Source organism: Rhyacophila brunnea, unplaced genomic scaffold, assembly GCF_057557595.1.
Source record: "Rhyacophila brunnea isolate RB1 unplaced genomic scaffold, BYU_Rbru_1.0 scaffold_11, whole genome shotgun sequence".
In the NCBI taxonomy this organism is placed as follows: Eukaryota; Metazoa; Arthropoda; class Insecta; order Trichoptera; family Rhyacophilidae; genus Rhyacophila; species Rhyacophila brunnea.
In genome coordinates this window covers 44,595,406-44,611,021 of record NW_028232763.1, presented here as the reverse complement: position 1 = coordinate 44,611,021, position 15,616 = coordinate 44,595,406, and the positions used below count along the sequence as shown (strand labels likewise).

Below are 15,616 nucleotides of genomic sequence, written 5' to 3'. Positions count from 1 at the left end.
GTTATGAATGACGTCTTCCGTACAAATGATGACAGTCGTAACACAATTGAATTATTGTATTATGGAAACAAATGTGTTATAATAGTTTTGTATTATTCTGCAGGCCCGCCGCGTCTATATATTGTGTAAAATGTGCACTGCGCAAGAGTGGCAGAATTAATAGGTCGGTTAAAAAGGATCTGTAATTTTATTTTTCATTAATAATAATTATTACTTAATACATTTTTAAATGTCAGTAACAGCCGAAATTTTTAGATTATATAACCTCCCAGCTGACTACTTGTACGACTTACATAATATATAACTTTTAGGTACATCGACAAGACATTTATTTCCAGATATGATAAATATGTAAATTAAAACGCATACTTAAGAATTAATGCTGAATGTTTTAATTTATATATTGTGTATAAGCATATAACTAAAGTACAACCTTATACATGCTGATGAAAGTTTGAAAAATATATCAAATGATATACATTATAGACAAATGAGTAAAACTTCTGTCTGAAAAAAGGTGGTTTTATTGAATTTTATAAAATAACGAAACATAAATTTCAACCAGGGATTTTTGAAAGACTGGATGATTTACATAAATTCGAAAAAAACATAAAGAAAAACCAGTTTATTGTTTTTTTTTAAATTACAATAGGCAGCGTATTTGGTATGATTGAATACCATTAACGTCAATTTCTGCAATGTGAGCCAGAGAATATAGCTCAGTGGTAGAGCATGCGACTGAAGATCAAACGGTTGGCGATTTGTTTTGGTTATGCCCTTAGAGAGTTGGCTGTAGCGATTTTTCGTTACAAATTCACCAAATTTACTCTACTAGAGATATACTTGATGATTATATAGTATATTTAAAAAATAAAGACTTACAACACTCAGAATTAGTCGTAAATTACCACAATTAAAGTGTATAATAGAAGTCTCTCCTATCGCAGGACAACGTCTTTGGATATAATGTATATCTTATCAATTCCTTTGATAACGACCAGTTAAATAAAATTGTGGGCAATATAATCCTTCGGGTGGGCCAGTTATCCTGTATTCATTCAAATAACATTTTGTATAACTTCGGGGAAGAAATTATTTGATTACAAATTGCATTCATTCCAAAGTCGTTAGTCAGCATCTTCTGAAAAATTAGCTTTAAATCTTTCAACTTGTAAACTTTTAACAAGTTAAACTTTTCAATTCATTTTCATACCGTGGTAGCGCACCGGTGGCGAGACGTTGATATATTTCAGAGAAAACGTAGAAACCTTAAAATAAAATAATAAAAAGCAAAACTGAATACAAATTATTGAATTTGCTGTGTTCGGTAACAGTGAGTTCGCTTGAGCAAAGCAAAACACTGCAAAAAGAACAAGGACGATATAGCGAAGAAAAATACGTAAACTTTGGAGGCGTCGCGACGCTGGTTTTCCTGGCGCATTGTAGCGGCAATCATGGTTGTTTTATACAATGTAGCTTACTGTAGTGTTATATAAAAGTAGTTTATTTAACAAAGCGTTATTATTTTACGTTACTGTACGTGCAGTAAAATATTATTTATTTTTTTTCTATAACCTTAGAACGTATTATGATAAATGAACTTAATTTGAGTTACCCCATCTCCACCCGTCATATATGTTTTATCATATTATTTCTGTATATACAACCCATGGCGGGCCATTTGGAAAAAACGTAGTCGCATTCCAATTATTGTGGCCGAGCACCATTAAATCTCCCACGATGTATAGTACGGTGCCTTTCTACCGAAACCTTCTTCTTTGGCCATATCCGCCCCTTAGTTGGAGCATATGAACACCTCGAGGCGCCTCCAAGAATCCCTGTCGCTTCACCGTATAGTCACTATATATAGTATTTAGCGACTTTCCAGACTTTCAAGAACAGGCAAGCCAGGTTGAAGTTCTCTTCTGGCATCCGCATTAATTCTTCATCTTCACTCTCAACGTGATGAGAGGCTGCTTGATGCGTTCTCTTATCTCCTCATTACTCCTAACATACATAACACCATACCATCCGCACACCCAGTATCCGTCGCAAACATCTTTTCTCGAAGCTCAGTATACAGTTGCTCTGAGCCTTCATGATTTGCTACCAAAACCAGCTTTATAATAATGCAAAAGTTAAATAGGCGGAAATTGGTTTTACTCGAGTATAGTCCCAGACATTCTGCATCGAGTTGAATCTTCCTCCGGGCATTACCATTCAAATAGTGAGCTCTTTTCGCAAAATGTCATTTGTAGTGATGTGCACACCCCCAGATATTTAAAGCTGTCGGCACTTTCAATGGTTTGCACGTTGCAAATCTGGATCAGGACAGGCACAAAAAATTGATTTTATTCGCGTTGATTTTCAGAACTATATTTTAGTTCTATTTCAGTAATTATTTATTTTTTACTACTTATATAATATTGTATTCAATAGTGGCGAAAGAGGGAAGTAGGCTGTTAAGATCCGACATAAATAGTACACATTAAACTTTGTGAGTCATATGCATTTTTTTCATTGAACTGAGACTTGTAACGGATGAAAAAAAGGTGTTATGTAGGAATTAAGAAGGGTAGGAATTATGAAGGAAGGTGCGTCTGGGTATGAGGATATGTGAATATGGGTGAGGATATGGATAAGGGATGGATATGATAGGAAAGGGCAGAATGGATAGCAAAGAGACAGAGCATGAGAAACGGGATCAGGATCGTGGGAACTTGAAATACCTCTCAAGTCTAAGTAACCTGTCGGTCTGCATGCGGTCATGTTTGGTTTCTGTTGTAATTAAATAAAAGGGAAATTAGGGCGCCACTCTATAAACGCATAGAGACAAAATAGATTAGGAAATAAATAAAACGCGATTAAGATAGTTTAATAAGTGTATAATTAGGCAATTTGAATTACATAACAGCAGGAAATAATATAATAAGATAACAAGTGTTAAAATAATTAAAGAACAAACAAGCGCCTGCATAAAATAATTATAATTATCAAAATTAGAAATAACTGGAACTCAAAGCCATAATGTTCGGTGGACCGTTTAAATGTAATAAAATTGGACAATACTTATTTTAATAAATTTCCCGATGTCGTCGCCACCCAGCCGGAACCTTGTTTCGGACCATCTAACACGTGACCATTTCGGCCACGGGGTCCAAAACTACGGATGAGCGAGATGTACCAAGGATGGGCGTCCGAAGCCAAGAGAGATGTACCAAGGATGGGCGTCCGAAGCCGAAAGAGATGTACCAAGGATGGGCGTCCAAAGCCGAGAGAGATCTACCAAGGATGGGCGTCCGAAGCCAAGAGAGCCGTCAAGGATGAGCGTCAGAAACCGAGAGAGCCAGAATTGGTCGGCCTTCACCGTATATAATCTCCGTTCACCTCGCGCCGGAATTGTTCCAACGGCCGTCTTTCAAAGTTTCGTCGTCGAGCTTGGTATGCCAGTCTAAAAAAACCGGAAGTCCTAAATGTGGGCATGTTTTAACATGACAGACTACAAATTGCAGATAGTTTTGGTTAGTTTTTGAAATTCAATTAAACCTTGCGTAAGCCAAGCCATAATAGATAATAGTAAAAAAATATACGTATATCTATAAAAATTCTAAAATCCTGCAATTAAATTATGCATAATTTTTGATATTTTATAGATAAAAGAAAATTGTTCACTTGTTATGGTTTGGTTTAGTTTAGGCTTAATGAATTAAAAAAAACTATCTATGTAATAATATAATAATATATTCTTAATTAAACGAAAACATATAAGGATGACTGAAAAAATGTGCACTATTTTTGTCGCATCGCACACAGCATACCTAAACTATTATGGTTTGGCTTAGGCAGTGTTTAATTGAATTTTAAAAACTAACCGGTACCATATGCAAATTGTGTTCTTAGTTTAATGAAAACAAATTTTTAACAAAACGAATATTTCTTTTATTGTGTTAACTGTCAATTCATTGTGGAAATGCATTGCATTATTAATTTTATTTATTAAAACGCAAATTTTTGTTTGTTCAAAATGTTTCTCTGAGGCAAACGGAACCGGTCCATAAGTGGAAAAAGTACTATAGAAATTTTCGTTTTATTAAATTAAATTATCAATACAAATAAGTATGACTGAAAAAATTTAGTGTGCACTATTTTAAGTCGAATCTTAATAGCCTACTTCCACCCCTCGCCACTGGTATTCAATAAGTTTTAAAAATATAAATAAACATTATATAGTGTGAAACACAAAAAAGGCTTAAAATGTTACACTAAATTCTCGCGCCAGATTTTTTCAACCGGACAAACCTTTAGCATGCAAAACATTTTCTCTTTTCTTATAGTATTAAGGACTTATCAGATTTTCCGTTGAGTTAATCTGTAGAGAGAAAATCCGCTTAGCAGTCTTTTCGCTTTGTTTTTATCGCACATTTATTTTGTCGCCAGCTGACCAAGTTGTTTCAGCTGGAACGAATGACAAATGATAACTAGACTGGCCATGACACTTCAATATATTAACTTTATTCTATGAACGTTGGAGATAGTGAATAAACTCTAGTCGCTGAATGCTTCTCACAAAATATAAATTCCTTGCTAAATTTTACTATATTATTATTCCTCTAACATTTTTAAGGACCGCACGTTGGACAAATGTAAATGATTATGACAAATAATAACAATAATGTACGTTATAATTACGGTGACCATGCGTCAGTGATAAAGACTCCTTACTAAGCAATTATTTAGCGGTTAGATATCTTAAGAAAATAAATTTTAATTATCGACGAGTAGGTTTAATTAATTATAATGCCAACAGTAAATATTTGTATATACATAATAATATATTATATTGAACGTACATAACTTGAAAATACCTCAGATATATACCCACTATTTGATGGATTTGTGCTCGTATAACCACCGGTATCGCGCCAACTGTGCATTAACCAATTATGCTACGATCCTCCTATCTAATTACGACAATTTAAACTAGTAGGTCATATTTATAATCTTTTTTTTTAAATTTATTTATATTTATATTTACATAATAATATGGTTGTATTGTTGCTTTATTGCTTAAGGAACGTTTTTAAAGCCATAAAAATAAGAAATCCCTTTAGAAATAAAAAGGTTGTACCTGAGTGTAGTATTATGAATTATAATACTCACATCGTGAAATCAATAGTTTATGATGTTTTCGCGGAACACCTGTTTATAGGCGATCTAGATATTCTTACGGTAATCCTTGTCCGTGGGAAGGTTCCATGTGCCTATGTAACAATAGATCCCTGCCCAGTATTCAACCCATATATTGAGAATGTAGTCAATGTAAGGATGACTTTTAAATGCCTGATTTTGCAATTGTCAATTAATTGAATCCAATAAAGTATTTTAATAAGATAAACTCGTTAATTACTAATTTTGGATAATTATAGCAGCGTAGTTAAACCGTGATATAATAGTATTGAAATGAATTTATGATGAAGTTACGTTGGTTGAATTTTAGGAATCACTCAGAACTTGCAACATTTGGTTAAAATCGGTGTCAACGCAACATGGCTATCACCGATTTTCCCATCCCCCATGAAAGACTTCGGATACGACATTTCAGATTTCTATAACATTGCTCCTGAATATGGAACTATGGCAGACATCGAAGAACTGATCGCCGAAGCCAAGAAATTAGGTATACCACACTTATGTTTATTTCTGTGTTTCACTTTAACATACTTTATTCCACTGTGTTATTTAGACGAGATTTAAAATTTCTTAAGACCTTTATTAGAAAAATACAGAAAAATTACAACTTTTATAGTATTTATATTAATTAGGCTTTATCTTTCAATACTAACAATGTGTATAAACCACATTACTTTTATGTTATTAAAATTTTCATTTATATTTTATAGGAATCAAAATCCTCCTGGATTTTGTACCAAACCACACGTCAGACGAATGCGAGTGGTTTAAAAAATCAGTCAATAAGGTGAAAGGATTTGAAAATTTCTACGTATGGCACCCTGGACACATAGATGCTGCAAATCCAAAAGCCAGACCTTTGCCTCCTTCCAATTGGGTATGTTATTTGTTTAAATTAGTACGGATTATACCTTTTCATTAAAAAATATATATTTAATCGATTACTAATGTAGGCATATAATGCCAACGTCATAATATACTACTAAATAATTACAATTCTCATAAATGACATTTTACCATATTAATATTCAATCGCAATGAAATTATAGCCATTTTTGAATTATGGTATTTGCGTAAATTATTAAATTATTGTAAATTGATAATAACATATTATAATGGTGAAAGTTTAAAACAGCACACACAATATAAATTGAATGAGTAATTATGAAGGAATAGTTATTATCAAATCTACCGCAAATATATTATTCAAATTTTTTTTACCGAAAATCGGTTTTTTTTGGATGCCCACTTATTGAAATAAAAATAATTATGGGAATATAATAAGGCCTAGCGCAGACTAAAGTTGAGACTGTAGTTAGACAGTCTACGTGTCTAGTCCGGACTGTGAGAACAAAATGGGGATACGTACACTGACGAAGTTACGTCTCATAGACACGTCTGACTAACTGATGTCTGTAAAACAGTCTTGACTTTTTACTGCCAAAACCATCTGAGCGTTCGCAAGGAAAATACATATTTTGTCTTGCTCTATTTGCTGAACTATGTTTACGGAAGAAGAACAAATAATAGAAAAATTAATCGAAGGTGTGGAAAACCGGTTGATTCATTATAAAAAAATAGATAAAAGAATATTCAGATCAATTTAAAAGAGAACAAAATAGGAATAAGTACTTGGTATAGCCTGACGTAGATTTTTGCCTTGATTAAGTAAAGGTTCAACCAATTTAAAAAAAATTATCAACCCTGAATATACCCGATCAAAAATATCCGAAAAATATTTGTGGATGATCTTAATATAAAATTTTCTATTTATTAGTCTTTTGCTATACAGGTCATCTTCGTTTACGTATACGTAATAACAGGATACTCAGGGTAGCAACCTCAGTAACGTCTATTTTTATACTAACCAAGGAATTTGTATTAGTCTAAAGACCGATTTAACTTGATGTGCGCTGTGTGCTAGTCAAAACTGTTTTTTGTTTACAACAAAGACAAGTCTGGCTAAAGGCTGTCTCGACAACGGTCTGCGCTGGGCCTAATGGTGTTTAATTATTTGTTATACATTTTTTCAGATATCAGTATTCAGATTTAGTGCATGGACGTGGAATGATGTTCGTAAAGAGTATTATCTTCATCAATTCTTGCCTGAACAACCAGATCTCAACTATAGAGATCCAGGAGTAGTTGCTGAAATGAAGGTTGTATTTTGAAATATTATTTTTATTAAATACAGCAATGCTATGATCGTGGCCCCCAAAAGGGGACGACGACCACAGGGCTCTAGCCTAGAAGCCCGGGTTTAAGGTGCGCCCAGCGTGGCTTTTTCTAATGTGGATCTGGGCCGCCTCACGAAGAAATATCTTTAAAACAGTTTTTTTGTTTTACGAGAAATAGATGTTAGTCACTTGCTCAATCTATTACATCCATACTCTGGGGTTCAAACACACATATTGTGTAAAATTGTATATGTAAAATAACATGTAATTTTTTGCCAGTCCCTGGATTCGAACCCGAGACCCATGCCTATATAAGCCGATGCGGTGACCTCTCGGCCAATTGCCTGATTGCCAAAGAGTATGATTCAGGATGTGGGGACCATAGCTATAAATTTATAACATGTATGTATACCTTCGGTGGCCGAGCGGTAATGAGTCAGCTCATAATGTACTGGGTCTCGGGTTCTGAGTCGCTGGTTCCGAGTCCCGAGTCTAGAAAATTCTCATTTTGTTTTTCAATGTGTTTTTGAATCCAGAGTATGTGTATGAGTAACTAATAGGTTGAGAAAATGACTAAAACGTCCATTTCTCATAAAAACAACAATCTGTTCAGAAAAGACTCTGTGATGTGAAATGATCCTGTTCGATTTGAACATGGTGATATAATTCAATATTTATTCAGTTTACGTAGTCAGTATGATAGTAGGTGAGGATGTTTGATAGTTTCGGCAAATTTTCATTCATACAAAGTTAACTGTGTTAAACATACCTATGTTCAATTTTTAAGATTAGCTAATTTGTCAGATCCCAGTCAGTTTCCTGTTCTCTTTTTTTTGTTCGATTAGAAATATTAACAAAAAACTTTTTTTTATAGAATGTTCTTCTATTTTGGCTGGCTAAAGGAGTGTCTGGATTCAGGATTGACGCAATCCCACATTTGATTGAAGTAGCACCAAACGCGGCCGGAAACTATGAAGATGAACCTGTTTCAGGACACACTGACGATAAAGGTTGTCAAAACATATTATTAAACTCGATCTTGAAGACTTTAAATCGAATAAGATGGTTTTAAAACAGTATTTTAAAATACACACACTTTTTTGACATACTTTGTGAACTGACAACGTTCATGGTTTGATCTTTTAACTTTCGTTATAATAAGATATATAATTAGATAGTAGTGACGGTAGGGTTATAGTCTTAAACAGCTGTAAAAATATAATAGGTTTAATATCGTGAACTCAATAATAAAATTAATGTTTCGACACTGTAGTTGAATGTTCCGTATTCATTATAGATACCTACCTATATAAATTTATAAACCCCACTTTTTATTTAGATATCTATACACTTTTCTTTAGTTTCATAACCAAATAATATGATTATCTAATAATAATAATATGTGAATTCTAGAATCGTATTACGCTATATATGTATATTTGCATTATTATTTAGAAATATGAATATTTCTTTTATTGTGTTAACTGTCAATACATGGTGGAACTGCATTGTATTATTGATTAATTTAATATAACGCATTTTTTTGTACTTATTCCACTTTTTTATTTAATAAATTTGGACCGGCTTCGTCCGCCTCAAAGGGACATTTTCAACTGTATCTCCTTCAACTGTTTATCCGTCAACTGAAAATGTCCCTTTGAGGCGGACAAAACCGGTCCAAATTTATTAAATAAAAAAGTGGTACAAGTACAAAAAAAAAATCGTTTTATTAAATTAATCAATAAATATGAATATATCTGTTTAAGCAATTAATGTTTTATTAGCAGTCTTTAGACTGTAACAGAAAGCTTTTATGAATATTTCTAACTGAAAGTTTGGGGTTATGACTAACATTTTGCAACTAGTGTGCTAAATTGATTTTTTATTTTTAGATAGCTACGATTACCTCGTTCATATTTATACAAGAGAACGCGAAGAAACTTATGACATGGTCTACCAGTGGAGAGACGTTATTGACAAATTTGATAAAGAGAATGGAGCTGGTACCAGGTAAAAATATTTACCTTGCCTTATAAAGAAATCATTTAACTACGAGATTGATTAACCAGTGGTAAAATAAATATAATTTACGTTAAATTAGTCAGTGAGCCATCGATTATCACAGCTTTTCCATGAATTCAATAGAGAATACAAAAACTGTTATGTGTCTAAAAATACGCCGGTGAAATGTTTCAGATTTTATAAGCGAATGGTAAGCGTTTGTCAAAAAGTCTTTTGTCTAGTTTAGTTCACTTTATACACATACTATTAATTATCTTTCGCGCGTTTTGAAGCCCTGCAGTGGAAGACAAGTGGTTATGTTTTTAATGTATAATAACTATTTTAAATAGTAAAATATTTTGGTACAGTTCGCTTATGAGGAATACAGCGGAAAACACATTTTGAAAATACCCTATATACTAGATTATTTGTTAGTTTGGGTTAGTTTATGTTAGGTTAGGTTGGGTTAAGTTAGGTTAGGTTTTGTTAGGTTAACCTAACAAATAATCCAGTATATTGGCTATTTTTAAAATGTGTTTGCCGCTGTATTCCTCATAACCGAACTGTACAAATATTTTTTATCTTCTTATTTCGACCATGTATGATCCTAATAAGATCATATGGACCTCCACTGAGTGGAGGTTTGTATTAACAGATGTTGTTTTCACGAGAAATTGATGTCAGCCACTTGCTCAACCTATTAGGTCCATACCCTGACTCAAACACAAACTAAAAAACAATATGTGTATTCGCCAGACCCAGGATTTGAATCTGGACCCACGATGCTATAGGCCGACGCTTAAGCCGCGCGGCCATCGTGGGTCATTTACGTTGAGTAATAATTATATAATTAATATATAATTTTAAGTAGATAAACTACTGATTAAATTCAATTTCATTTACATTGGTGTATTGTAATAATTACAGAATCAATGTTAAATTTTATTTAATTAATAATCGAGATAATATATTGGTTTTCCTTTCAAAATAAGGTTACTAATTTGATATCGTTTTTGTTGCTTTCGCCATATTTTTGTGGCCCGGAGCAGTTTTGCTGTACTAATTTTACCCCCCGGACCAATAAAGGTTGCCCGTACTTATATATACGTAGTAGCTTTTCATTACTCAACCAATATGTTTTTTCCTACTTCTCTTTAAACCAGAAAGTAGAAATTATAGTAATATGTAAACATGTCTGAATACAATGACAAACTGAATTTAGGAGTGATTTGGTGCTTTAGATTTAATGAACGGGAATTGAATGTACGAGTATGTAAACATACCATTATATTTGAAATCAATAGGTTGCAGAATAGATTTTTGAATAAGGATATTATACCGACACAACTTTTGGGTAGGTATAATAATTATTTATGTTGAGTTGAAATGAAAACGCCACGTTAGTTTGACGAAGAATAAGATTCTTATGATTATAATATTCAGTATCGCTGTTTCTAGCTTCCAGACCAACTGTTGACTTTATTACATGTTTTTATTGTTTTAATTAAATATTATACTTATATACCTACAATCATACAATGTATAATATACATTGTAAGATTGTAGGTATTTATTGTAATAATGTAATGATACTTTTATTCATTTATGTATTTAAAAAAATATATACATAATATATACTACAATCTGGATGCAGCTAGGATTAGAAACTTCTTCCACGACGATGTATAATAATTTGTTAATGTGAAAAAAGCTTATTTGAATTGTCAAAATATATTAAAAAGACTTCTAAAAGACAATCTAATATGCATCAGATTAAATCTTTTCTACCAGCTATTCTATTCCCTCGTATTTTTTCAAAAAGATTTTTTTAGTTTTTATATTATATAATATATTATATTATATTTCTCAGAAGTGCTTTTAAATTATGTATGTCCAAGAAAGAAATGTTACAGTCTTAATAAATCTTGTGAGTTATTCGTTGAATAACAAAAATAATTTATTAAAGTATTAGCAAGTGCAAGTACGTTATAACTAAAATTTTGAGAGATCGTGACACCGGTTAATAATAATGAAGGTAATAATATAAAAGTCAAAATGACGCAATTTAGAAATACTTTCAGAGTATTGTAAAAACCACCAGTTAACTTCGTCGCAATTAGATAATATAACACGTAGGTATATTTAGTGCTCAGAGCACATTGGCAAATTGTAGGGGGCGTAGGTTTTGATCCAGCTGGGTATTTCAAAAAGATTTGACTATTGTTTATATTATATTTCTTAGAAGTAGTGTCAAATTATGTGAGTATAATATACTTTTAACATTGTATATATTTTGTTTACCTCTATGATTAAAATCATTTTAATTTCTGATGATTTTTTGAAAAAACCGAATAATTCTTCTTCAACAACTTTGCTTTATACAAACTCTAACATTTCGGGTTATTTTGTAGTGAACGACAGAGAATTATAAGTTGTTATTTCAATTCTTGGGCAAGGAGTGGTATATGATAACGAATTCGAGCGTAACGCGACGCAGATAACAAACATGGAATTGATTACAATATGTAAATAAATATATATTATAGTTTCTAAATCGGCCATATATTATATACTATGAAAACGTTGTTCGCTATTTATGTATATCTGGTAGTTGGGTGAATTGATCATCTACGATCTAGGAGGCGTATGTTAGTGTTCAACTGAACCTTGTTTATCCTGGAATAAATATAATATATTTAATATGTATATTATACATTATTATTTGCTGATTTTAGTGTTATGCTCATGGAAGCAATGAGTGAATTTAGCCTGGTGATGAAGTATTATGGAAACGCGACTCAAGAAGGAGCACACTTCCCTTTCAACTTTGGCCTCGCTTTCCTCAACAAGGAAGCAAACGCCGCAGTGATCGTAGACAAGATCCAGAGCTGGATGGACGCTGTTCCACCGAATCGAGTTAGCAACTGGGTTGTAAGTTCACAAAATATTAACTAAACAAATAATAATTACTTTACTCTATTACGCTCTGGTATCGGGTTTCAGGGAATGTACAAGGTCGTGCCGTTTCTCTATCTATCGCCATGTCCATCGCCTCTTGCTATGGCTGCAGTGACTATATCATTATGTACATTTTATACTAAGGTTGATGTGAAATGTTATACCTAAATAGAACAAGAAAACATATGGATGCTTGTCAATTCAATAGAGTTTTAAAATATTTCATCGTTCTGGCGCTCTGTTTTTAAAAGAATAAGATATAATAAATAAGAGAAAAACACATAGGTACATATTTGATAAATACTAATATTATTTATTTTGAATAAAAAAACCAAATTCAGTCGAAATTCACAAATAAGTTATGAATATTAAATTTTATTATACATATTTGCAAGAGAAACTTGTATTTTATTATTGAAAACCAACAGTTAAGTACAAATTATATTACATTGAGAATTATATAGAGAATTAATAAATTAAAATTATAGAGAAAGAATAATAATATCTAAAGAGTAAAACAAAATAAGTGATAAAAAGTGTAATTATATTAAATGTATATAGTATTCCAAAGTAGCAGTGGTGAAGGGTGGAGGTAGGCTGTTAAGAAGTAGTGTGCACTTTACCAGTTATACCTATCGTTGTTTGTTTTAATTAAACTAAGTATACAAATTCCAGATGGTGCTGGTTAGTTATTGAAAACAACGAAGCCCTACCTAAACCAAACCATAATTAATAGGTGTGCTATGGTGTGCACACTTTATCAGTATTATAGATGCTGTCGGTTAGTTTCTTTTAAAATCATTAAGCCCTGCCTAAACAAAACCATAATAGATATAAAATATTTTTATATCAGCACATATTATTTCTATAAAATATCTGAAATTGTTATATATGATTTAATGGAATATTTTTTTATTGACCGACAAATATTTCTTGACTATTATCTATTATGGCTTAGTTTACTCAGGGTTTACTTAATTTTTAAGAACTAACCTGCACTATTTACAATTTGTAGTATTTGTATCTAACGTACTTGTTTTCATTGAACTAAGGCTATAATGTGAAGACAGTGTTTATTCGTTTTTAAAATCCAATTAAACCCTGCCTAATCTAAGCCATAAAAGATAATTGTCAAAAAAACATTCATTTATGTATAAAATATCTAAAATTATCAATGTCGGATCTTAACAGCCTACCTCCACCCTTCGCCACTGCAATGTCATATTATATTAAATTCACTACAAAATATCAAATCCAATATGATTTTTGCTCACTTAAAGAGCAATACCGTGCATATAGGTGCTTTATTGAATTTATAATAGACACCGTAAACAATAATTACAGCAAGTAAATTTTCCAAATGACCTTCAGACAGGAGGTGCACTCTATTTCGCCATGCTAAAGTTGTTACCACTAGTGTAAATTGAATAACAACGTGTTATTTTTAGAAGATTTGTATTAGGGTCTCATAAATTAATAGTAAGCAATTTGTTGTACAAACCCTTTTGTAATTAACTAGGTAACTAACAAAAGTTCCAAGTCTTTCAATGGAAACACAATGGCTTTGGATGAAGTACCTACCATGTTAATAGCATGCTACCCTAATATGTTACGGTGGCGATAGATATTTGTAGCGATAAAGGTCAGGATGCATTGAATTAGCTGAGAGAATGCGCACATAAACACAAGCTAATTAGATTCAATATTTACTCCACGGGCTAATTAGTGCACGGCATATTAGCGTTTAGCTCGAACACTAATTATTAATTGTCAAATGCACAGATTGCGCTGAGTTTTATCGGAATTGCATGCAATAATTATTATAATTGAAGTAGCTATAAACTTGTGATTATATTGAAATGCACATCGAGTACTATCACGTGACATCACAGTAAGACGGGAAAAAACTATGCAATGTCGTTTTTCTTGTTGTTTAAAATGTTATCAGACTGATGCTCACGTCCCGTAGCACATTTTAAATCTTTAAACGAACATTGTCAGTCAGCAAAATCTGACGAAATCAGCAGAACAAGGGTGGGGTCACCTCACGCAAACCGCACTGCATCGACGCCTGCATGAAACAATGAACGTTATTTATCATTTACTACATGCCTACACATTTTTGAATCATGTTAAAATTGCGTATTTTTTGTTTTTTGCGGTTGGCACTATGTATTTTCTATAAGAATTTGGTCTATTATATATGGTCTGAGGGTTGGGTTCTGTTCAAAATATTATTGAATTTACAGAAACTCGTTATTAGGTTACTCCACCATTGAATTTATAGAGATCGTGTTCTTTCAAACTATTCTGCAAAATGACGAAATCATAGACTAAATTTGTCGCCGAAGCAGCGTGACAGTACGCGACATGCATCTCAATATAATCACAACTTAACTCAATAATTCAAGTGGATTTATTTAAAAATACATTTAATTTTACCTCGCGAAAACCAAGAGTTATATTTATTACACTACTATAAAACATCACACAGCCCTTAGCCTTAGCAAAAGGTAGAGGGCCCGCTTCAGGATATGGATGTCATGGGACGGATGGTATGGAGTAAGATGAATTGTAGGATTTATTATGTAGTAGATGGATGTTAAGAATTCCAAAAATAATCCAGTCGTTAAGTACTTAAATTCACCGGACCTACATTTTTTTTTCTAAAAATATCCCGTCTTCCATGAAAAACATTGTCCCGTTCGCGAAAGTCTATAAAAAGCTGTAACTATGTTCACAAAACATTAAACATAACAACATTATATCCTTTTTACGACTTTCAATGATTAAGCGGTCGTACACGTGGGATATGAACACATAATGTCCTCATTAATTTCAGTTATCTACCAATGGTCTATTTAGCCGAGGGCAGTACGCATTCTTAAACCATTAGGTACTTAACAACTGCCATAGAATGAGTCCAGCCATTTATCAAAATTAATATCGCGGTGCCCCAAAAAGTTATTTTCTTTCGCAAAAAACAATGACGATTTGGTATTATTGGCAGAAAAGAGTTTTGAGAAATCGTCAATCGAATGAAAATGTCATATATTATATTCTACTAAGTATTATAATGTACATTTTCATTCGATGTTTTATTAACTTATCTACCAGTGGCATAACGTATATAGATGCTGTAGATACGTCATCTAGCATATAGCATCCCCTAAAATAATGAATAAATAATATTACGTAGGTACTTCTTAGTTATTTATAATATATTTCCTTTAATGGATTTAAAATAGTAATATTATGCTATTTTTTTAGAATAACACAAAGCTTCCGTT

General features: G+C 32.3%; 1 protein-coding gene across 1 annotated transcript in view; it reads left to right on the top strand.

The window, feature by feature from the left end:
• Positions 1-15,616, top strand: part of LOC147078747 (maltase A1-like) — a 30,140-nt gene that overhangs the window by 2,646 nt on the left and 11,878 nt on the right. The window contains exons 2-7 of the mRNA XM_085957684.1: positions 5,498-5,677; positions 5,901-6,067; positions 7,224-7,349; positions 8,242-8,377; positions 9,260-9,377; positions 12,104-12,299. Of these exons, the coding sequence (XP_085813810.1) occupies positions 5,498-5,677; positions 5,901-6,067; positions 7,224-7,349; positions 8,242-8,377; positions 9,260-9,377; positions 12,104-12,299 (923 nt within the window). The remainder of the gene's footprint in view (positions 1-5,497; positions 5,678-5,900; positions 6,068-7,223; positions 7,350-8,241; positions 8,378-9,259; positions 9,378-12,103; positions 12,300-15,616) is intronic.